Here is a 23,618-nt window from a genome sequence, read left to right as displayed (position 1 = left end):
GAGAAAAGCCTGCTCATCATTAACACTGTGAGCTTTTAGGTCCCAGAAACTCACAAAGCCACTGTGAGCAGTTAAGGTCACAGAAAAGGCTACTTGGGTTGATGAAACGTTCAACATTGGTTGAGATTCAGTCTATGTGAGTTCCAGCACAGCATTATCACTTAAAACTCTCCCTTACTATGATGCTTACAAAAAAAACCCTGGCAATAGTTAAGCTGCTAGTGAACTGATCCCACCATCCATCACTGCTTCCCCACGTGCTTATGGCTTCTGACTAAAACAAGAACTCAAAATAGGGCTGAAACGAGATGGCCAAGGTGAGCAAAACATCACATACATCCTCTGCACAGCACTGAACTATACATAGCCCCATATGTCTACAGCAGCAAGTCTCCTGGATGGCTACAGAGCAACGCTTTCAAAATAGGCAGCGTCTCAGGAGTGGTTTTATGAGAAATTAGAAGCAGAAGTTTTTATTAAATTATGCATATATATAAAAAAGAGTACAGTCAGTAGAATGTCCATGGTGTCATTTAACTTGACACTGAATTCAATACTGATTCAGGTCAGGCATATTTTTCCACCAAAGATATGCTGCCCCCAAATTTCTCAGTGCCACAAGAACTTGTAGAATGCTTATGGAGACTGCCCAAAAGAAACTGTTGTGGGAACAACAGAGATTTTGAAGGCTGTATAAGCGAGAGGTGAGGTTTCAGGTAACCCAAAAGTAGTTAGACTTTAAAGGTCCTTGAGGAAACATGTGGCTACAAGGCATGTTCCTTTACTTTTCACTTGCAAGCAGGGCTAGGCAAGAATTCAAGTTCATAGTAAGGCCTTAACACTTCATTCCTCACCTCAGCAACCAGCTGCTCTACTCCCTGCTCCTAATATTCACACCGAAAAATACGCATATTAGCTGATCATTTCAGTAGTAAAATGGAGTTTGCACATGTAAATTTTAGCACCTGTATATACAAGTGGTGCAATCCACACAGACTGTAATTCCTGTGTCCGCTTTTAAATTTGCGCCATCGTTTACCTTGGCGCTTAATTATTATTCAGCATTTCAAGTACCATCTGTGCTGCTGATAAGTAAATGCCTTCAAGTATATTGGAAGCAGATTTTCTGAAGTTTTACCTTGTACCAGGCACAGTCAGCATGAAAAATATGTGCTCCATGGATATTAACATGTATTTAGCTGATTTTTTCATAGGAATTGGTGTATTCGAAATATTTAAAATGTGTGTATCTAAGGTACCAAACAGAAAACAGGCACAAATAATGAAGAAAAACCACTGCATTGCAAATAGTACTTGCTCTTTATGGGTAAAATTAAAATCCAGCATACATGGATAACATTCACTTGCACCAGGAATGAATTTGGTCTTATAATAGTTAACTATATCTTGAGATAAAAACCTGTTAAATAAGAAAAAATATCCATAAGCTCAATACCCAAATGGCTCAACACTTCTTGACATATACATCAGTCGCTATTAAAATTAAAATGTGAAATATAATGACTGATATCTACAAGACACTTGAAGCTGACTATTCAAAGATTTTCACTGACAGTTTAAACTAGTTGAAGTGACACATGGGAACAGGTCCAGAGTAACACATCTCTGCCCACTGTCTTCGTGTAAATGTCAGCATGGAACTAGAGTCTGTGAAAAATATTTTAAACAGAATCTTTTCCCTTTAAAAATCTCATTAACAACTACTTGCTAATAAGTCATGTTTTCTTTTCAAATAAAATCAGAGTTGGTCATAGCCAGTGATTCATTCATTCCTAGAGGGCTATGCTAGACAAACACACAAAAAATCTCCAAGCTGCAGAGGTAGGTAAATATTGTGCAGTATTTATTTTAACAAAAAAATAAACTTTAAGGAAGGATAACTAGAGAAGTAGACAGCCACAAAACCACAACTACAGGGACCATTATAGAGTATTTCAAATGACAAAACAGACCATGGTAAAGGAATTTCAGTCAGTTGCCTCTCCTGATGCTGAATGACATTACTAACTATAATAGTGTTATTTCTATTACAGTCATGCCTGGAATAGGCTAGGCACTGACAAAGTTACTCAGACAAAAAGGTTAATGCATGAATTAGGCATCTGAACGGTTTAGTGGATGGGAAGGGTGCATTAATGTGGCCCCAAAACCAAAGCCAACAATGTCAAACCTGGGACCTGAACAGACATGATGCTGTCAGGAGTCTATGAAAGGCTTGAAATAAGAAGCAAAGCGAGGCTGAAATACTCTAACCCTATCCCTGCATTCCACGATGCCTGTCCAAGCTAAAAAATTGGGGCAGCTGAGATGGAGAATCTCAAATAAGTCCTAGCAGCTGCCAATGTTCAAAGAGGGACTAGAGGAGTAGAAAAATAAGAGAGGCCTCCTAAGCAACCATGGCATTTTCTCCATTGTCCTTCTCCCTACTCATCTGGAGTTAGAGACCCACGCAGTTTAATTACAAACCACAGACATGTGCAATTCTATTAGCAAGCCGAGAGCACCGGCGTTACATAAGCTCGTACTCTGCATCTCGTCACTAAGACATTGCCAACAAACTCGGAGACTGTGAGCCTCTTTTCTCTGCGGGTCCGTTTGGCCTGAAAATAGCATACACATACACTGCCTTGAGTTTAACAAAGAATGTTAATTTGGGTCAGTGAACTACCACTAATTGAATTCTAATAGATGTCACCATAACTCAAGTGCTCTAGCTCTCTCAAGCAAAATGGCAGTAGACTAAAGCAGGCACTTCTACAGCAACTGAGGGAAATAAAGTCTGTCCTTCAGCTGCGTTGTTTCTTTCCTTTCTAGTTTTAACTACTGTTCAGTCATAATAAAAAGCAAATGAGATACTGCCTTGACAGCTCCCTCGAAAGGTCTTTAAGGGCAGGTTTTATTTTTTAAGTGCAATGCTCTGTTTCTTCTAAAACAAACAAACCTCAAGCTACTCCATATGCAGGCACAGCTGCAAGAATTTTGATAATACAACACTAGTATAATTTAAAAGCATAACAGACTAACACCTGGCCTAGTCCTCCCCTACTTCCTGAGATCTTGTATTTTAAATATACTTTTTTGAACCCTTTCTGTCCTAAAACAACCTCTATGTGATGGCTGGGAGCGTTAACCACAAAGCTCAATTTTCCCGTGGCTTTTGGAGCCCAGGTTCTCAAACACCGCACTGTGATCCCGCAGCACTGAATATAAACACGTATCCAGCCACACAGAAAAAGGAGGGCTGTATTCAGAAGAAAAAATGGAGTTTATTTTAGCTGAAGTAAGTTTAATGTGATTCACACCAGCTTAGCCATGGGAAGGCTTCTTCTTAGCTCATCTAAAAGTAGGAGATTTACAATCAACAGACCATGAGGGTGCTGGTTTGTGCCTCAGCTCAGATAAAGTACAGAACACAATGAGAATTTTCCACTGTCTTGCATCTTGTATAGTCACTCATACCTGTGCAAAATGGATGCGAAATGCTACTGAAGAACAATGATGATATTTTGCACCGCTGTAAGTAGAGACACAAAGAGAAGGATAGCAGAAAATCAGGCCCAGTGAATTCCACTCTCTAAGTAAAGTCTACTTTAGCAGCTGACCTCTGTTTAACAGGCCACTTAGGTGATGCTCAGGAAAACATTTTCAGCAACTGCTGGAATCTGAATGCAAAAATAATCTGGAACTGAGATTCGACCCAAATTCACATTACGTGGTTACATGGGACAGGCAGTTACAAACCCAAGCACTTAGCTGGACCTCAAAAGAGTAAAATGAATGTAGGAATTTCCCCTCTTCAACTTGAGCACAGAAAACCTTTGCAGGGAAGGGGACAGAACACATTCAAAATCTTCTTTATCTGTCAACCAGAAAAGAAAAATCAAAAATAGCACATTCAAGAAGTATAGGTTCAGGTAGGAAAATCTTCCCAGATAATTACCCTTTCTAATTATTCTAGATTTTAGCCCCATTTTACCATGTGCCATTGTGGAGAGAAGTAATGCATAAAGGCAAATTTGACAAATGAACTCTCCGTTTGGCCCAGCAGGTGAAAGCACTAAACCTATATTCAGAGGGACACGTACTCACACATAACCTGTTTCTAACAGAAAAGCTCTCCTGGTAGGGCAAATGCTGCTTTAAAGTGAGTCCTGAAATGACTCTATATGTGAGTCACTCCTAATTAGCGACTCATCGGTTTGACAAGACACACGACTTGCTCATGCCCGGGTAATGACCTGAGTTTATGCAGTTAGCATCCGAGGTATCAGACCTCGATACTGCGAAAACTCCCAGTTCCCTGGAGAACAGGCAGAGTGTGCTGAACAACCCAGGCAAGTCAAAGTCACGCAGTTCCCAGCATCTGTCCCCCCGGGAACCCCAGTACCACATATTCTCAGGGCTGGCAGGCGCAGCGACCACGGACCCTCCATTGCGCCGGGCATGCTGGGCCATCCGTGGCTCCGGAACAGCACAGGACCTGCAGAGCCCAGCACTGCGTGGGGTTCAGCTTAGGGGCCCCCATTTCTCCCCACATACAACCTGGGATGTGCTTCCATCACACGAGAGACATACAGCTGTATGTGCCTGAAAGCAAAACCCTCATAATGTTGCATAGAGATAGCAGGACGAGGGGAAGCAAACAAAGCAGTATTCCCCCACCAACCTGCTATGTCCTTCTGAAATACCAACATTTGAAGAATACTCATCAAAGAATGACAACACACTCAGCAACATCAGGGGTGTTAACAAAACTACCTCTAGCCTTTCCTCTGCCATTGCCTTTCCTGTGTTATTTATCCTGTCCCATCTTGTCCTTCTGCTGCTTCTTCACTCATATGCGCTCCATCTTCTTAATCTCTCTCTTTATGTCACACCCCATAACCATCAATTCAGCAGTGTGTGCCTTTTCTTTCCCATCATCAGTTTTTATATACCCTCCACTTTAACTTCCTTGTCCTTTCTAAAATGAATAGCTCTCAAATAACTATAGATAATGCTTTGCATTTTGAGGCCTTATACTTTTAATAAATAGGCCATATATATTTGTCTATTTTAGTAAAACATTTACTCTTTTCACAACTGTCTCACACAATGAGAGCTCGTACAATCGTTGTCCATTGTGATTCAGTGGGCTCCTCTCTGCATTACTGCAGTAAATGTAAAGACAGATGTAAAACCAAGATCTTGATCATCTACAGCCTAAAACAAAAAAAAATCCTCTGGCAGTTTTCATCAGAGAAAGAGTATTAAACAGTGTCCTGGACAAATTCTGGCTTCTGTAACTTTTACTGCCATTTCAAGGGGATCTGTAATATTTTGTCCTGAACTGTTACATACCACTGCAGAGTTCTGTTGAGTAACTGTCATATTCTGCACCAACAAAGGAGCTATCTCAGTGAGAATAAAATAATCCTTATGTGTAGTTTGTATATTAATATATTTAATTTGTAAAGCTCTTTGGGACTCTGTAAGATGAAAGAAGCTACATAAACGTAAAATATATCACCATTATTGCTGTTTCCTAACCAGCATCTTCCATTTTGTAGTTGGTATTTTTCTCCCATAGTGTATGACCTTGTATTTTATCTAAATTAAATCTCATCTTGTTAATTTTTGCACAGTTCTTTAAACTCTCAACACCCTTTTGTTATCTCTCTCTCTGCCTTCCACTGTGTTTATGATCCCTCTTAATTTAGCATCATCTGCAAATTGTATTGCTCTGTATATATTGTTTAGGAAAGTATTAAACAATATTGTGATCAGCACTGACCCTTGTGAAACCTCCCCTGATATTTTTCCTAAATTGATGTTGTAACATTTATAATTAGGTACAAGAGGACATAAGAAGAAGTAACAGACAGCAATTAAGGAAAGGAAAATATAAGCTATCAGTAAAAACTCTGACAGTGAAATCTATGAGAATGTACAACAGTTTCCCAAAGGAAGGGTTGAAAAGTCCCAATGCTTACTAAAAAATACATTAATAGTAAATAAAACACTAAATAATAATAATGCTTAGCATGCAGCGTATATAGTGCTTGACATGTTCAAACCTACTCACCAAAAATAACTAGTTTGGGGAAATATTGAAAATTATGGTAGACAAAGCAACCCAGTATATTTTATTTTTATTTTTGCATATATAACACCCTCTCCGCCATCACTGTGACTCAGGGACAAAGCATTCCTGCAAATAAACCTATGCTACCAAGGGGATATGCATATTCCCGTGAAGAGGACAGGATGATCCAGCACTCAGTTTTCTGCATTGCTGTGCCCCACACATGCTGCTTATAAACTCTTTCATGGATAAGCGCTCAGTGGCTAAAACTCACCTTTACAGCATACAAATCCCTGTTCTCCTGATTTTTAGTTTGTTTGTTTGTTTGTTTTTCTGATACAGGGAATATAGAGGATAATTTCAAGCTGCTGGCAAAAGAGAGGACTAACTCCCTTATGAAGACAGCCCTGAGAATCAACATTTTGAGACTGAACAACTGCCAGCCAGACTTCTCTCCCAAGTGTTACTTAATCCATTTATTCTCAAACCGCTCCTTTGAATGAAATTCAGATTCCCATATTCTGCAATTGGAAGTAGCATTCCTCCAAACAAAGTCTTTTATTTGGTTAGTTAATCTTTCCAGGTATCTTCCTGTTTGTTCAGTCATAGCTGCTGGGTTGAGAGAGCAAGCCACTCTGATGCTCCACCAAGTTATAGATAGTTAAGAAAATGCTGAAGGTTAAGCATAGTCCAAACCAATCTCCACAGAATTGCTTATGTGCTTAAAATTAAGCATATGGTGCAATGTTTTGCTGGAACACAGCCAGTGCTCTCAGATGCCTGAAAGCTCACAGCCCAAGCACTTGCTCTCTCCGTAGGTTTTGGCAGTCATCTGGTGGCTTGGTTTTGTTTGATGTCAACAAAGTTCATTTCTAGTTCACATGAGGAAAACCTCAGTTTCACAAATAAGAACAACTGTGGCAGTGTTGTGTATTTCACGTTCTTTCAATGATTTAGTAGTAAATAACTGTAAGGCAGTATTTAAGCTCTAGGTGTTGTTCTGCAGAGAGTGAACAGAATACAGATGGCAACAGAGAGACCTAGAACCGTGGCAAATAAAGTGAGAAGGGGGAGAAAGAAAGGACAGCTGAGCACAGGAGACAGCCAGGCAGCAGTACTGGCTGGGAAGCAATAGAGGGACAGAGAGAAGATTCTGAATACTTCAAGAACTACCAACCTCACATGGAAAAAGAAAAAAGAAAGTCTGGAGTCAAGTTCTCACTCCTTCAGCCAGGGAGAACGTGCATGAAGCTCTCCAGTAACAGGGGAAAGAGGGGATGTATAGGCAGCTGGTTTCAGTGGAGCACATGCACAAGACATCCTGATGGAAGCAGAAAGACAGAAAATGGACAAGCTAAAAGGCAAAAAAAAAAAAAAAAAAAAAAAAAAAAGTGAAAAACTGAAAAAAATAGTTTGAGGAATGCCACTGACCAGCTATATCGTCTAACACTTCTTAGAAACTCTGGCTTTGCCAACACAGGGTTGGCATAAACATAAAGCATTAAACCCTAAAAACTACGGGCACACAAGTTTTAGGGCACACAAGTAACAACAGATGAACATGTTCAGACACAGGTATTTCCAACAGCACTTGAGGCACTTTCACAAGCCATGTTATATTTTGATTTCCAGGGCATGAGCTGAGGGATGGAGGATTTCAGTGCTTAGGAAAACAAGGAACCAGATCTGCAATTGATATAAACAGGCATAGCACGTCCAAGCTCACTGACCTCTGCTGCGGTAATTTACCTGGGGTGAAAAACAGGTCCCACTCGTTGGAGAAAGAGGACTGCTGTCAGGATGCCTTGAAATCTTGCTGTCCTTGCAAGCATACCCATTCACGTTTTCACAAGCCCAGGCTAGACATACTGACTGCATGCAACGCCTGGGTGCAGAAGAAATCACAACAGCAAATTGCAAGTGGTAGTTTTACTTTCTGACCTTTTGCAACGCCTCCAGTGCTGCCATCTTGTGTTGCCACCTGGGCTTCCCCACTTAAAATCCTACTTTATTTAATTGCAAATAGGTCTCTTACTGGGTCATAGAACAGGTGTTGCTGATATTTCAGAAGTCACCTACTATATATGTCTTTTAAAAAGAAGATGTTTGTTCGCTTCCATATATTACAGGAGATTCCCTAGAAGTATATGTGATAAATGCGCTGAATTTAAGAATTAAAGCCACATTAGAAGGCATTGATTTTCTTTACAGTAAGATGAGCCTCTTCGGGAGCTGGATAGAGGTAGTGAACTGAGCAGACACAGCATGATTCTGGCGAGGTGGAGCATTTGGGGAATTACTCCTGCAATAGGAAAAATTTGTTTTAATTAGGTTGGTTGGTGGTTCCCAAAGCAACGTGCTGTGAGTGGGAAGGCAGAATGAGGATGGAACTGTAAACAGCTTGTTGTGCTCCAAGCCTGTGAGTCACAGCACAGAGAGAGGACTTGCGCTCTTGGCTCTACTGCTGGAAGAGTCTTAAGAGCGCGAGGAGGGGCGAGGGAGGTGGTGAGCAGACATCCTTTCCCTTTCACTATCCTGCATTGCTCATAAAAGCAGACGAGGTTTTGTTCTCCTGGACAAGGGAAAAGATTCGAGGAAGAAGACAATAACAAGCAATTAGGGCAGCAAAAATATCCAAGAACACAACTGACCGAAAATAATAAAATTAAAAAGTGAGTTAGAGAGATTTTGTCATTCTGTCTTAGATTATGTTGAGGAGGCTGAACTCAATTTTATTGAGAAATCAATTCTAATTTGGCACTCCACACGGTATCTGGCAGAGGATGCTGGTAACAGTCTCCATTGAAATCTGCCAGCTAATTTACTTCTGCTGACTTTACACTAACAAACAGAAGCAGGAAAAAGTTGTGTAGTAGAGATGACATTTCCCACTAAATATCTCATACTAATATGCATTCTGAATCCTCCCACGCTTGCATTAGAAATACATCACCTTGCAAAGGGGAAGGAAAAAAAAAAAAAAAAAAGATCCCCAGGACAAAATGGTTTAAGCAGTAGGCTAAAGTCAGAAGTACAGTATGTATCCTAAAGACCGGGCCTGTATGTCTTAAGTTAAGCTTGAAGGAAGAGCTTGGAAACAGATTCCTCTGTCAGCTGTTATAGGAGTTTAACATCATCTGTCCTCCAATTAAACTGACCGTAGAAGTCCAGTACCAGCAACTTTTATAGACACTGCGTCCTGTTATTGATTGTCAAAAGAAAAAAAGCTTTTAAAGGATTGTGAATTATTGAAGGAAATGTGTCTGTAGATATTTCAGAAATGTATTGCATAAAATTTATCATGGGTTACGTGTCTGGGAGCACAAAATGTGCCATTTAATGCTATGCTTTACTGACCTTTAAGCAGTGGCAGCTGTCCTAACTGTATTTGCAGCTTATGTGTATTCACTCAGAATTTATACAAAATATCATTTATTTTTATGAGGTTTGTGCCACTAAAGATTTTACTTGCGTTGATACAACTATTGCCGGGTGCATTGTTCATAGAACTGTTTCCAAACATGAATATAACCAAGAAGTGTGAAGTTCTCAACCTGCATGCTAACTAGTGCGCCCTACTGACAAGGGGCTTTATTTCACTAAGCAATTCTTATATGTGGACAGCAGCAAAAGAAAAAAATAAAAGGGAACAAGAAAATGTTTTTATTCTTTTGAATTACCCACTGCCTTTACCTTAGGTTCTAATAAAACCAAATGATCCTACCTCCCTGGCACAACTGTGTGTTCTTTTTCACCGAAGGTTTCTGTCTTCAGTTAAGTAATATCCATACAAAAGCCCCAAATTTAGAAGTGCACAATGACTTACATTTCCTCACTCCATTTATAAACCAGGTTCACTGCTCCATAAGGACCTGATTTCACCCTCTCCCTCTCAGCAACATTCTTTAAGTCTTTACAAAGATCCATTTTCCCTTTCTTATTCCCAGAAGCCTGCTAAAACTAGGGCAAGATGGCCTAAAATTACTATTTTCCTCAAAGTCCCAGAAAACCTAATGCCAGCTGCACTTAGAGCTATAGCTTAAGCAGCTGTGCAAGAGCTTTGCTGGGAGGGCCCAGGCACTCCCTCACTTGCACCTTTGGAGAACCTGGGTCTCATGCATTCAAGGACACGCTTTCACTTAGTCTCAAGAAACGGTTCATCTGAAAGCTATGGACTTTTGACCCAAGCAGGCATTTCATGGCTCCAAAAACCCTGACTCTGGAAAGACTGAACTTTATCTCTGAGAAAAGAAATAGGGTAAAAAATGAATATAACAGCATTGTTCTAAATAATTGATGTTACAATCTAATGCTATTTCCCTTTGTATTACTGCAATCTTCTTAAAAAGATTTTCTCAAGCTGTTTATTATAGCAATAACTATAATTTTTCCTTCTCTTTTAGCAACAGTGCTTCACCCATAATGTCACCTACAGATAATGTATTAAAGATATAAATAAAATAACAGAGTATAGGAAGCAGGTTGTTAACCAACCAAAATGTGTTTTAGAGTTGGATTAGCTAGAGCTGTTTTTTTGAGTGTTTTCTGTCTTTTGATTTCTCCATTGTCTGCTTTCTGTCTGTCTCTGTCTGTATTTACTTTGACATTACTTACAGTGCTGTGAATAAAACCTAAACACATTCACGCTTTTGTTTTATTCACCTCACTGGGATGAAAAAACAAAACAGAAAGAACAGGTTTGAATGACTAGAATATAGAAAGCCAGCCCCCAAATTTAAACACCCTACTGACTCTCATTTTGTGTCACATCTCTGAAGTTTTTCCAGAGAGCAGTAATTTTCTTAAATGTAAAAATGCAATTTTTTTAAATCCTCTGTCTCTTTGAGTATGGACTAAAAATAGTCAAGAGTGCAATTATTACCCTCTAACCTCTACTTTTGGTTCGACTGCATATGCTGTCCTCAGGAATATCTCCAGCAGCAATCAGTGTTGTTATTCTTATTACGGCAGCATCTCTAAACCCTTGCCAAGAGTAAACCCAAGCGAGGTAAATTTCACACAAGCATGAAGTAACAGATAGTCCCTGTCCCAAAGACTTTAAATTTAAAATATATCATTCTAAATATATGAAACAGGTAAGCAATGGGCAGGAAGGGGTGGAGCTCGGTCTACGTGCCGAGAACGGAGACACAGTGAAGTAACAGGCTAGACCACACATCAGGGGCAGCGCAGAAAAGCAAACTGGATGTTATAGCTTAATCTCTCCTTCCTGAAGGAAGCCCGGGAGAGCCTGATGCTCAGCACAGCCGGCGGAAGCGAGCCTGGCAAAACTGCTGCAATGATTTCTCAGCCGTGCAGCAGCACCTTCGTTACAGGCCCATCTCCGTCACAGGCTGGTGCCTGTCCTACCGCGCCACGATGGGCTCCTTGAGGGAGCCCGGCCTGCACGGGGGGAGCTGGAAGGAGTGCAGCTGCAGGTGGCAGCGTGTCTGTGCCACGACGTCCCAGATGCAGCCCAGAGAGCCTGCAAAACACCACACATCAGCCTCTCCTAAGTCAAAGAAAAGCAATGGTTCTTCCTGAAGATGCCAAGGAATAAACAGAACCTTCCATGAGGACTAGCATGAAGTAGGACAAAATGCTGAAGACTGCCTCCACTGCTTCCAGGAAAAACTGACCGTCACAGCACCCTTTCCAATCTTCTTTCAGCACCACTTAAGTGGGTTCAGGCCTGCACCCATGAGCACTTTCCAATAAGCTGCTCTTCTTCCCATTGCTACAGTCCATCCCCATAAAGACCTGTCATAGCTCTCTCAAAATGCGCGATGACCAACCCCAGGCCTGAGTTGATCTCTTTGACCCGCTTTAAATAACCACTGATGTTCACAGCCGAGAAGAGTAGCACACAGCCATCAACACAGAGCTTCATCAACACAGCTCTTGTGGATTTAAGCTACAATCTTTCATATGTTTATGCCCACACTTAACTCTAAGCTGGAAAGTGCTCCCAAGTGATTACAATGAGACTATTCATATGCCCTTACCATATGTGACAGGTATTTGTTGGGCCAGCTCCCTCAAAAGCTGAAAATTGAACCATCTTTACCAGATAGCAGTATAGATAGCCTACCAATGTTTCCCACCTGAAGACACTAGCCACGTTCAATTTTTGTATCTGCAATACTGAAGCGTATTTTAAGACAAATGCTATTCTAATTTGCTGTAGGCACTGAAGACCAACACACATTTCAGTGGAGGAAGTTATGTGTTTTAATTGGTTTATGAAGACAAAGCATATGCCATGACACAGTTAAATGATTAACAGATTCCTGCGAATGCCTTTGGCATAGAATATCTATACATTCATTAGCTGGAACAATTCATCTTCCTGATAAAACTAAAATTAGTTATACAGCAGGTTTACTTTTTATGATTAATAAATGATAAAAATCTAAATTATCCATCTGAAATGACTGCTTTCTTAGCTATTAATCTCACATTTATCAGCTCCTATAATTCATGTTATTAGTTTAAAAATCAATTTTCCCAAATATTTTTACTTTCTTATTAAAAAGCAAAATACATGGAATGTGAAAGCAGCATCTCCTTCTCCATGCTATTTTGGAGTGAATTCTAAATCAAGATACAACATTTGATGCACTCTATCATTAAAACCAAAACAGATACAAGACACAACTGTGCCTACATGATAAATGTCAAAAAAAAAAAAAAGAAGAAAGAAAGAAAGAAACTGCCCAGTAATAAAATATCTGCAACAAAAGATGTATCAGCTCATTTAGATTTTCCAGCTTTCTATAGCGGTTTTGCCAAGAAGCAAAATCCAGCTCATTTTGCAGAAAAATAGCTTAGGACAAAGCAGAGTAGCTAATATGCTAAAAGGTCAAAAGTACAATACCGCCTGTGTCCTAGAGATTGGGTTGACACATCACAGGTTTAGGTAGGGGGAAAGGGTTGGGAAAAGATCCTTCTGTCAGCTATTTAAAATGTTGAAGGCCTTCTGTCCTCCAATTAAATTGATCAAGGAAGTCTACAACGGTTAGCTTACAACTGCTGTGCAGCATTCCTATTAAAGACCAAGGGCTTAGTAAGACATTATAGTTTAGTCATGTCATTTCTGTTGTCAAAGGGTGATTATTCCTAAATCCAGTAGTATTAGAAAAACGTATTCTTCTGAGAATCAGAAAAGCTAAGTTTACAAATTTCTAGCATCTGACAAAAAGGCAGAGGGAAGATGAAAAAATAAAAGCTGAAACATCTGCTGGAGTCCTCAGCTACTTGCTGCTTAACTAGCGGCTCATGGTACCTTGCTGCAGTCCCTCTAGGTGCTCCTGCGCCCAGACACGAGGGCTGGGGGCACCCTGGGAGGTGGCATCCTCCAACCTGCTGAAAGGAGGAGCAGATGTCAGCACTACCTACCTTGCTGACTACCTGCTCTCCTTCCCAGCTTGGAATAAGATGGAGGCTTTGTTAAAATCCCCCAGCAACAAGAGAAAGATGAACCAACACTCATAGCAAGACAAGTGCTGAATTCAGCGCAATACAGTCATGGGAGATATGATCGAGGATGTCATACGATTCATCAGTCAGAGGTATTTCAAAAACCAGTACATTTTCTGTAAGAACATGTGTGAATTCCAGAAGTTTCATGAACTTTGAGCTGTGTGTCACATGGCCACACATCCCCATTTGAAATATGTTAGAACATATTTTAAAGACCAGTCACACAACCAAAATTTGTTTTTTCCATTGGAAAATAATTTGTCCATTTTTTTTCAGGCATGCCCATGAGTAACCCTCTATGCAAGTAAGGGGAGAAATTAGCAAAGAGATGTAAACAGGCTAAACTCTGCAAGCAATAACCTGGGAAGAGAGAGGTGAACACTTCCTTAGGGCACCAGCTACCAAATTCTAGAGCTGGAATATATTTGCCCTGACTCTGAAGTGCAACATCCCAGTCATAGGGTGAGTCCTCCAGGGAACATTTAAACTGCAGTAACACCAGCAAGATGGGTACATCACTGCTAACCAGCACTTCAATATAAATACGGTTTAAATCCAAAACATTTAGGCTTGAGAAACATTGTTTTTATTCAGATACTTCCATAAAGATTTTGAAAGAAGGATAAATGGAGGAGGAGAAAAGATCAAGTAAGCCAGCATCCCAGCTGTGATGCCCAGCCCAGCATCTCCATAAACACTTATAGTAGAGCTGGTATAGAAAACACTTATTAGGTGAGTTTTGGCAGTCTTTGCCCTGCACTTTATTCAACAAAGAATTTTTCCCATTACACAAGCAGCTCTATGAGGGGCTTAAACAGCATAGTCAAAAATGTTATTTCATTATTTCTGTCAGTTTTCAAATAAACCATTTCCAAAAAAAAAAAAAAAAAAAAAAGTTTTAGAACAGTTAAGCAGGTACAGGATGGAAAATCCTGCTGACTGTAAGTGAACCAACAGGCTTATATTCCCAAACCAACAGCTCATCTTTTTTATGCTCAGCAGTTAACACAAGCTTATCTTAGACACATGTGTAAGTGGTTCATTACACAAGGATGGACTTATTCATCTCCAATCTACAGGATTCGCAGAAATGGAGCTGCTTTCTATGGATTCTGGTGCAAAAGTACTGGTATTAAAGGACTATATTTAAGAAGGCTTGGGTGCTCATTCTAGTGGCATAGTGGGGAACCACAAAGCCTGAATGATCATAAGAGTAAAACCAAGTTCCCAGTGATAAAAGGCAGCTAGTTAAATAAAACCATTCTCAAACCCAGGTGTCTGCACATCCGTACACTTCACGTATATAACTCAGCATAGCACAGCATTTATATATCAGGTTAAAAAGAAGCTAGAAGGTGTCCTGAGGAAACAAAAATATAGGGTTTATATCATTTATATGAATATATACATGCACATTTTTATATATAAATATGTCACAGAACAAGTAATCTTCAAATGAAATGCTCTTTTTTACTATCAAATGTCTTTAATGTTAGAAAAACATAAACCCAGCTTATAAATAAAACTGCATAAACACTTTGGTACTGGCAATAAATTGAGAATAATTGACCTTGTCCTATCAAAGGATGAGTGTATCTTTAGATCTTAAGTGCTGCGAATGGTTATGAACAGGCTTAAAGTACTGAGCAATAGCAAGCTAAGCACAGCATGCACCGTGCATTTCACAGGGTATTAAATAACTGAGGTTTGTAGAACCTCTTCCTCAGTTTAGTCTTAAGGCGTTTGATTTCTAAAACTACAGTCCATACAATATCACACGTTGGTCCTATTTCTCTTTACACTAATTAGGTATTTTATTATCAAAAAGACACCTCACACTATCCTGGTGCATCTATGACATTTTTCTTACTGATATGTGACGGATCCTGGCTTTCAGAAAGACTGTCATTGTCTCGTACTGTGAGGGAATATTCCCCTTTCAGTGCTCTTGATGAGGAGCATCAAGTAGAGAACATTTCCTCAGGAATGATGAAAATCAGGTAAATCATTTTGTCCTCGCAGTATAGGGCCTAACCCTTAAACCCGAGAAGGGACTAATCATTGACAGCACTCTGAAGAGGGAACAACACATTCTTCCCTTCCAAATGTTAGTGCTAAAAGTGTTCTGTCTAATGTGACAAGTTGAGTAAAGGTCAAAAAGTACATGGATAATATCACAGTTGACAGAATACCAGCGCTGCAGTCTAATAACCCTAAAACATAACTTCACTGGCATTCATTAACTGCTTCTGCTCTATGAATATGCTTTATCTGCTCTCAAATCCTCCTAGATAATACAGTTTCCTATATTAATACCTGAATTTGAAGAACCATGTATGCATTTTAAAAGATATGAAAAGATATCAAACAAAACAACAATTAAAACAGCAACTGTAGATAGGACTGATAATGTATTTCCAGTTCTGATATGCCTCTATTCAGTTGCTGATCATCTGATGAAGCCACCTTTCTTCCTACTGCCTTCCACAGACAGACAACTTCCAGGATTTTTTTGAGAGCATCCAATGTGACACAGAAAATGAAGTCCAGCCAAACTGGCCAATGTCTGAAGAACTCAGACTCTGGTCCTGGAGCCCTACAGACATCTTCCTCCTACTATACCTTAAATATTATATTTGGTAGCAATATTTGTTTATAAGTTTAAAAATAATCACCGGTAGATCTTTTTACGATTGTCATATTGAAAATACATTATTCAGAAGAACAATTAAAAAATAATAGTTTCAGAAGTTATCTGTCTGGGATCAAACTGTGACCATTCTCCCTTACGCAAGACAAAAAACAAAAACACACCACTATTTAAAGGAATTCAGTGTTCACAGCAAACACAGCACAATGGTGCTATTAGATACATTACACCTGAATCTTGGATGCTTTAGGTGATAAAATCAAATTTTCCAGCATTTTCAAATCCAGTACTGGGGGAAATGCAGGGAAGCCTGGTAGAAAAATACACGAAATTGTAGATTATATTCCATGCTTGGATCACTGAGTGTTTAATAGCCCTGTTTGGCTACCACCAACGCAGAAGAACAGTGCCTTCAGCACTGTGATCAGTTGAAACAAATATTTTTTAAAAATGACTCTGCAGGTTTTTTGCTCTTGTTTCCATCGTTATAGAATGGCATGCATGTCCTTGGGAAAAGTGGAAGAAACAAACTCCCAAAACTTTGATAGCTTAAGATATCTTATTGTTTTGCTAGATGTGTGAGAGAGATTTCTTCCACCTAAATGCTGATTAAATTAGGAACAGGAAAATTTACAAGGTTTAAGAATGGTTACTCTAGACTATACTACAGGAATTAATAAGACAATTTTATATACAACTTCAGCCAGGGATTTATCTTCCTTTCCAAAACATTCAATTTTCAGTATTATCATATCTTGAAGATGTGAACTCACTACCTGCACACACAGATGTATAGATACATACCCCCAAAGACACATACATATAAATTCACATAAATAAAGCAATTACCCAGCATTCTTCTTCAATCAGTATTAACTCAACAAGATCATACTGTAAGGAGAAGGTGGGTTGTTGGGTCTCTTGCACTTTAAACTGCTGTGTTCCCAGCTTTACTGAAGCCTGATAAGATCTCATTTGAGCCAAACTACTCCCACTCCCCACATATATATATGAGAATAAAAAATTAAACGAAAGTGGCAGGACATGTCTGCTTTTATTATACTGTAGGAAACTGATCATCAAGCTGCTGAAGGCTCTGACAAAATGCCTATTTTTAATCAACAGCGTGCCGATCTTGATGAAAGATCCCAAATGATTCTGAAATGACTTAAACATTTCTTGCTCTGTATCCTTCCCTCTGCAACACCAACATTGTATTTTAGCCTATACAGTAACTCAGCATGTCAAGGACAAAGCTTAAAGTAAGCCTGAGACAGAGACCATACTCCGACTGAGTCATCAATTAGGAAGAAAATTGTGGCTTTCAAGATCTCAATATGTCAGCAGAGGGATTCGCTGCTCCGACAAGTTGCTGGGATTGGTGTTCTCAGAACATTTTGGACTACATTTTGCTCTCATTTATGGAAGCAAAATTCCTATTTAAGTCAACTGGAGTTACTCCAGCATCTCTGAGGGCACATATTTCCCTGGGTGTGTAAATGTGAAGTAAAATCCATTTGTCTCTTTAAACATGCAGGACTTTTTTCTTTAAATATTGACATCTGCACCCTTATAGATTTCTTAACCTTTAGTCTTTCTGCACAGTTGTGGTCAACCAAATATGTGACTGGTCTATGGTAAAACTGTGCCAGCTTTGTGACAGCTATAGATCTGTAGGATGTCAGAAGCTGTTCCCAAGGAAACATCAGGAAAAGGGATTATACAAGGTTTTGAAAACCTGTTCTGAAGGTCTGCTAACATGAGCAAGAAAGCCCACCTTTTTCCATGAAAAATGAGAAAGAGATATACATCATTACAGCAAAGTCTGAGATGATGAGAACAATACGAGATAAAAAGTTACAAAGTTAAGTGATAAAGACAGAATTATAATTTTATCCTTTTTTTTATTTAATAGAAAAATGACTCCTTTAGGAGACAGAATGCATTCAATTTTCCAAACTATATATTCCCTTGAAAGAAATACTGTAAGCTTCTTTCTTCTTTTACTTACAAGTTGATGTTTATTCATGTGCATGGGGCTACTGCACAGACCTTTCACAGCATGATGAGTGTGCTGGCTGAAAGGTAGGATAGAAAATGACTATCGCCAGAATTTTTAAAGCAGGATACTCAAGTTAGGCTGCTTAACCTATATTTAGCCTGCTAAATAAGCGGCCTGATTTTTTTGAAGTGCTAAGTCAGAATTGTCAAGTCTCTCGCAACAAGAGTGAGACACACACACCTGGCCTCCTCCACACACTCCTCTGCATCTGCAACACAGCGCTAGGACTTCTCTCCCGCTTTGTGACCCCCTGTGCCTGCCACAACTGGTCAACACATCCTTTAACCTCCCAACTACATACAGGTGATGTGTGGGGCTGTGAAGGGGTGGAGAGGCCCACAACTCCGTGCCTCAGCGAAGAGGTACATTCATTAGTTGGATCCTGTTCTCAGAGGCAATTTATAGCTGTCATAACCTTTGGCAGCAACAAGCAGCGCAGCCTGCCTCATACCCCGGGACTGTAACACAGGTATCCATCACCTTGCAGCCTGAAGCACAGGTCTTACCTGTCGAAGCACAAAAAGCTGAAATGTCTGTTAGCTTCTCAGGATACTCAGCACTTCTGAAAATCAGGACACTTATTTAGGAGACTAAATATGGATGTAAGAGCCTGGCTCTAAAAAAACTTGGCCCATTTAAGAAGAAAGAATGTACACCATCACCTTGGAGCTCCCTAGCAGACAGAACTGAAGAAGAGCTCTGGCTCTGCCGTACTCTAATTCAGTTCCTTTCAAGACTGATGCTGTGCCCTATCCTGGGATTTCTAAGGACCTTGCAGAAGAAATACGGGATGAGTTACAGCCTGGATGAGAACTGGATAACCCTTTCCCAGGGGCTTCTCTGAAAATCTCACTCAAATGTAACAGGAATCCAATTCCAGAGCAAAACAACTACAACCATGTCATCCGCTTTCTTGTACCAAATAAGAAAAAAAAAATTGTATTTCTGTGTTTCAGAAGGAGCAGAATGGCAGCAGACTGGTGCAGGGGCAACAGGGCACACTGTTTCCTCAGAGGTAAGTCAAGGGATCACTAGGTCCCAGTTTTACGCATCTCAGGGCTCCAGGTAAAACATGTACAACACCTGAGTCCTCTTCCCATGCTTGGCAGCCATTGCAATACAGTCATCATGCTGCCACTGCCATCTTGCAATGGTGCCCTGCTCCCTCACCCAAAAGCAAGGCAGAAGCTGTTGACTAGAAATTAATTCTTGTGAGAGCACACTTGCTTTCCAGCCAGGTGCTACAGGAAAATCACTGCCATGTTGTCTAAACACACTGTTCCCTCATCTGACCTAGCAGAAATAGCACAAACCAGAGAAACAAAAGAACGTATTTCCAGTTCACTTAACTGTGCATACAGACTAGCTGTAGATCCCTCCACAACTCCACCTCTCCTTCTGTCTTTCCCTATTTCCTCCAATTCTTCCACTTGTTCGCCCACTTGTTGAGTCCTATTCTTCGGGGCAGTGATGGTCTCCCATGGTGTGTTTGTACAGTGACCACCTCCTCTGCATCCTGACACATGTACCCTGCTCCAGCTGAGCACGCTGGACCCAACAGGCACTTTTGGCCCATATCTGCTTCCGCAGTGACCTAGAGAGGAGGGATCATTTAGCTTCTATACCCACTATATCCTGATTTTGCATTTCATTTCATTAGTGATACAGACAGCTGATCAAAAAGCCACCACAGCAAAAACCACAAACAGTATTACATGAAATATCATGTCCCTCTGAAAAGAGATTTGTATTTCCTTCTCTAGAGGAAAGTTATGGGGAAGAGATCCAACTAAAACAGATTTTCCTCTGGGGGAAGGGAGCATGCATTGTAGCATGTAGACTGCTGCAGTAACTCTTACCAAGCTGGGACTCTTGCGCAGCTTCACCTGATAGGAACAAATCAAATCACCACTTTATCTGAATTTTATATAATGGCATCACCAAAATAATAATAATAGTCTTCTTTAAAAATCCCTTGTAAGAAGCAGCAAGGGGGAAAAAAAGAAATAACTTGGTGACACATCTCTTGAATATTGTTGATTGACTAATTAAAATGCAATAGAGCAGAAAAAAGTGCATAGACGATGCTAAGGATTTAATGTAAAGAGCAATCACAACCACTCAGTGGGGCTTAGCAGGTCTGAAATGGTATCTAATTCTGCAAACTCCAGAAAGGTACTGCATAATGTAAACATTATTGCTCTGCACACTTTAATGAAAACTGCCTGCCTTTGGATTGAATTGCATACATATCTATTGTGAGTCCGGTATAATACAGAAAACATGCACTGTGCATTTAAAGATGTTACCTCATTAAAAGAGGCTAAAAGAAACCCCTTATTACAGTAACTATGACACAATTAAGTAACAGGATGACGGTTGTATTATATTTTTAATGGAATAAACTTGCACATATACAGACACAAACCATGTATTTCCTTTGATATTACAGCATGCACCTGCAACTTGTTATTGCAAGGACCTTTACTAAGCAACTGTACATTTAGTAATGTCTACAGATTTATAAAACTCTATTTACTTGTCCTGTAATTTGGAATAGATGGGTTTCAAATCTTACAACTATTCTTTCCAAGAACATAAGAACATAATGCTAACTGGACTCGTAGGAATATGCTTTCAGACATTGCTGTGCTACAAATAAACATACATGTTTCACCTATGCTTAGGTTAAAAAGTTCAGAGATTTTTAGTGCTTAGATTTAATCCACTTTCAAGCATACGTCTTTGTATCACTAACCTGCCAGCTAGCTTCCCGTCGCAGCCCTTTTATCCAGTTTTCTTCTAAGTCCTTATTCTCTCTTGTGGATGTTTCATCCATAGCTGATGTAGCTTGCACAAACTCGATTGGCCACTGGCTGTTATACTCTCTTTGTAAGCCTTTACCAAGGCAGCAGCAAGTGCAGTTCAGAGACAGACTGTCATGAAGAAAATGTCACACCACAGGCTGGGGGGAGGGGGGCGGCGGGGAGGGAGGGGAAGGAAAGGGTTGACATGAAGAATCCACATGTGAAAAGATTTGGGAAAGTGCGACCGCGAGCTGACGTGGTCTGACCGGTCCAGCGAACGCATCCCTACAGCCAGGGAGTTCACAGCGTAATGCAAGCGTGTTGGTGACAACGTGAAATAACTCTAATTAGATGTAAAGTATATCAGAATTGGTAATACTCACAGAAGTATTTTCACACACGTTTCCCCAAAGCGTTATTTCATGTATTGCAGTAATTGACTCATTTGGTGTCATTATATTTAAGACTGCATCAGGGGTGTGGATTCAAGCAAAGGAAACACAAATAGCTGCTGGGTCTGTCTAAAAGAAAATATTTCAGTGTATCTGTTTGAAAAGTGCTTCATGAACCACTCTGCAGCCAATAAACATGAATAATAATACAGGCCATTTTGATAGAAACGGGCTCATTACCATACTGGCTGCTGAGCTCTCTCCGAGATCAGGTTCAGCAATGCAGAAGCGGGTTCAGCAGGACACAAGTATTTCAGCCCCAAACCAGAAAAACTAGTCCCAATATAAGACACTAAGGAAAACCGCTCAAGCTTGCTCTTTGCACATCGCGCCTAAGGATGCCTGCCGCATAAACTGAACATGTCATGACTTTCTTTATTACATTCTTCATCACTCCTTAACCTAGCACAACTATCTTTCATCTTACCGAGAGACAGTTTAGTCTCCCCATCAACTCCTTAAAACATGGACTGGCTTTTTTTTCCTTACCAAACTGAAAAAAATACAGAGAATCTACTACTTCCTTCCTACTACTTGAGTATAGGATTCATCACAGATTGTCTGAGACCACTGAACTCACTGCACTTAGAAAAATCAAGATTTCAGCTAGTTTCAAATAACTGAAAAACTGAAAACATTGTTTTCTGTGACGTATTGTCTTAATACAAAAATAAAGAAAGTTTAATGTTTAAGCATGCTAGCAAGTGAAAGAACTCTGTCATTTAATAAGTCATAGTATAACATCTCTAAAATTTGTAAGATTTTGGACTACTAGGATGAGGTTTTTTTAAACCCTGTTGACCATTCACCATTCACACTGTTTATTTACTATTCTTAGTAACTAAGCAGACGGTGAATATTTGGGATCATTTCTGGGTTCATTTTTGCTTCTGGGGATTTCCATTTCCTGACCCACAGATGTTCTTACTGGGATGAAACATGTGGAGATCGAACTCTGCACAAGGCTGTTTAAATGCAAACAAAAGCCACTTCCTTTGCATTTTTTTCATAGATTCCTGGAAACATTTCAGTTTTTCTGAGGTTTCACACATACCTATCTTCACAAATTTGGGGCCTTACACAGCTTGACAATATCCATGCCATAAAACTAAATATGACAATCGGTATTCAGCATAAGCTCATATGCATCCTACCTATAATGTAAGACTCTATCCTTTAGGCTCAGAATTTCTCTTTTTTTCTTTTTATTCTCCCTTTTCCTTTTTGTTAAATATGGTTACACTAATCAAATGACCTCGGGATGGACTGTCAGGTGAAGGTTTTCGGGCCATTCAGTTTGACTTTAGAACTTGTGTTACATAACAAGAGCAAGCATGAACACCAGATTCTATTACACATATGGATATTTTATTTTTAGACCAGGAGAGCACAAGGTAAACCAGTACAAACACAGGAAGGAGTCAGATGCTTGCACAGACACAAAGAGACATATCAGACTAGCAACAGAAGAGACGCAGAGGAACTTTTTGTTAAGAAAGTACTTATCAGAATTCTGTTTTCTTGGGGACAAAATTCACTTCCACTTAAGACACAACAGGGGAACTACTCAAAGGTGACTTCCATTCGCTGGCCCTGCTGCCTTCCCCGTACTCGGTGGAAGACACCCAGCAGTGCCACCAACCTGCCCCAGTAACAACGGAGTATTTGAACCATATTTGCATGGTGACAAAAGGCCACTTGTAATGCCAGTAACAACAAACCGTATCTCCCAGTGTCTGACAATAACAAACTGTAACAACAGCAACAGCAAACCCTTGAGATGAGATAAACTCTCTTTTAAGAGTATTTGCAAGAGACGGCATCTAGGCAACAGCTGGTCTGATTTTGGAGGGGTACAGTAAAAAAAAGAAAAAAGGAAGCAGCAGGAATTCTTTTCTCACTCTGCATATGGCAAAGACAGATGCAAACCAACATACTGACATATTCTTATTGGGCCAGAAGCATAATTCTAAATCTAAGACGGATGCGACACAGAAAGGGCTGGGTGATAATTGTAAATATTAGCAATGCTTCAAATCTAAGCTGCTCTGGATTGCAATGAATTATTTCATGACTTTCA

At 39.9% G+C, this 23,618-nt stretch overlaps 1 protein-coding gene across 2 annotated transcripts in view; it reads right to left on the bottom strand.

Moving 5' to 3' along the window:
- PPARGC1A (PPARG coactivator 1 alpha) overlaps positions 1 to 23,618 on the bottom strand; it is a 379,831-nt gene that overhangs the window by 153,508 nt on the left and 202,705 nt on the right. Inside the window, exon 1 of one of the 2 annotated variants that reach the window (XM_026120507.2) lies at positions 21,038 to 21,180. The exons of the other annotated variant lie outside the window; for it this stretch is intronic. Coding sequence (XP_025976292.2) covers positions 21,038 to 21,118 — 81 coding nt within the window. The 5' untranslated portion in view covers positions 21,119 to 21,180. Of the gene's footprint in view, positions 1 to 21,037; positions 21,181 to 23,618 lie in introns of those variants that run through there. 2 annotated transcript variants of the gene reach the window in all.

The sequence above is a fragment of the Dromaius novaehollandiae genome, chromosome 4 (assembly GCF_036370855.1).
Source record: "Dromaius novaehollandiae isolate bDroNov1 chromosome 4, bDroNov1.hap1, whole genome shotgun sequence".
NCBI lineage: Eukaryota > Metazoa > Chordata > Aves > Casuariiformes > Dromaiidae > Dromaius > Dromaius novaehollandiae.
This window is presented reverse-complemented; position numbering and strand designations above follow the sequence as displayed.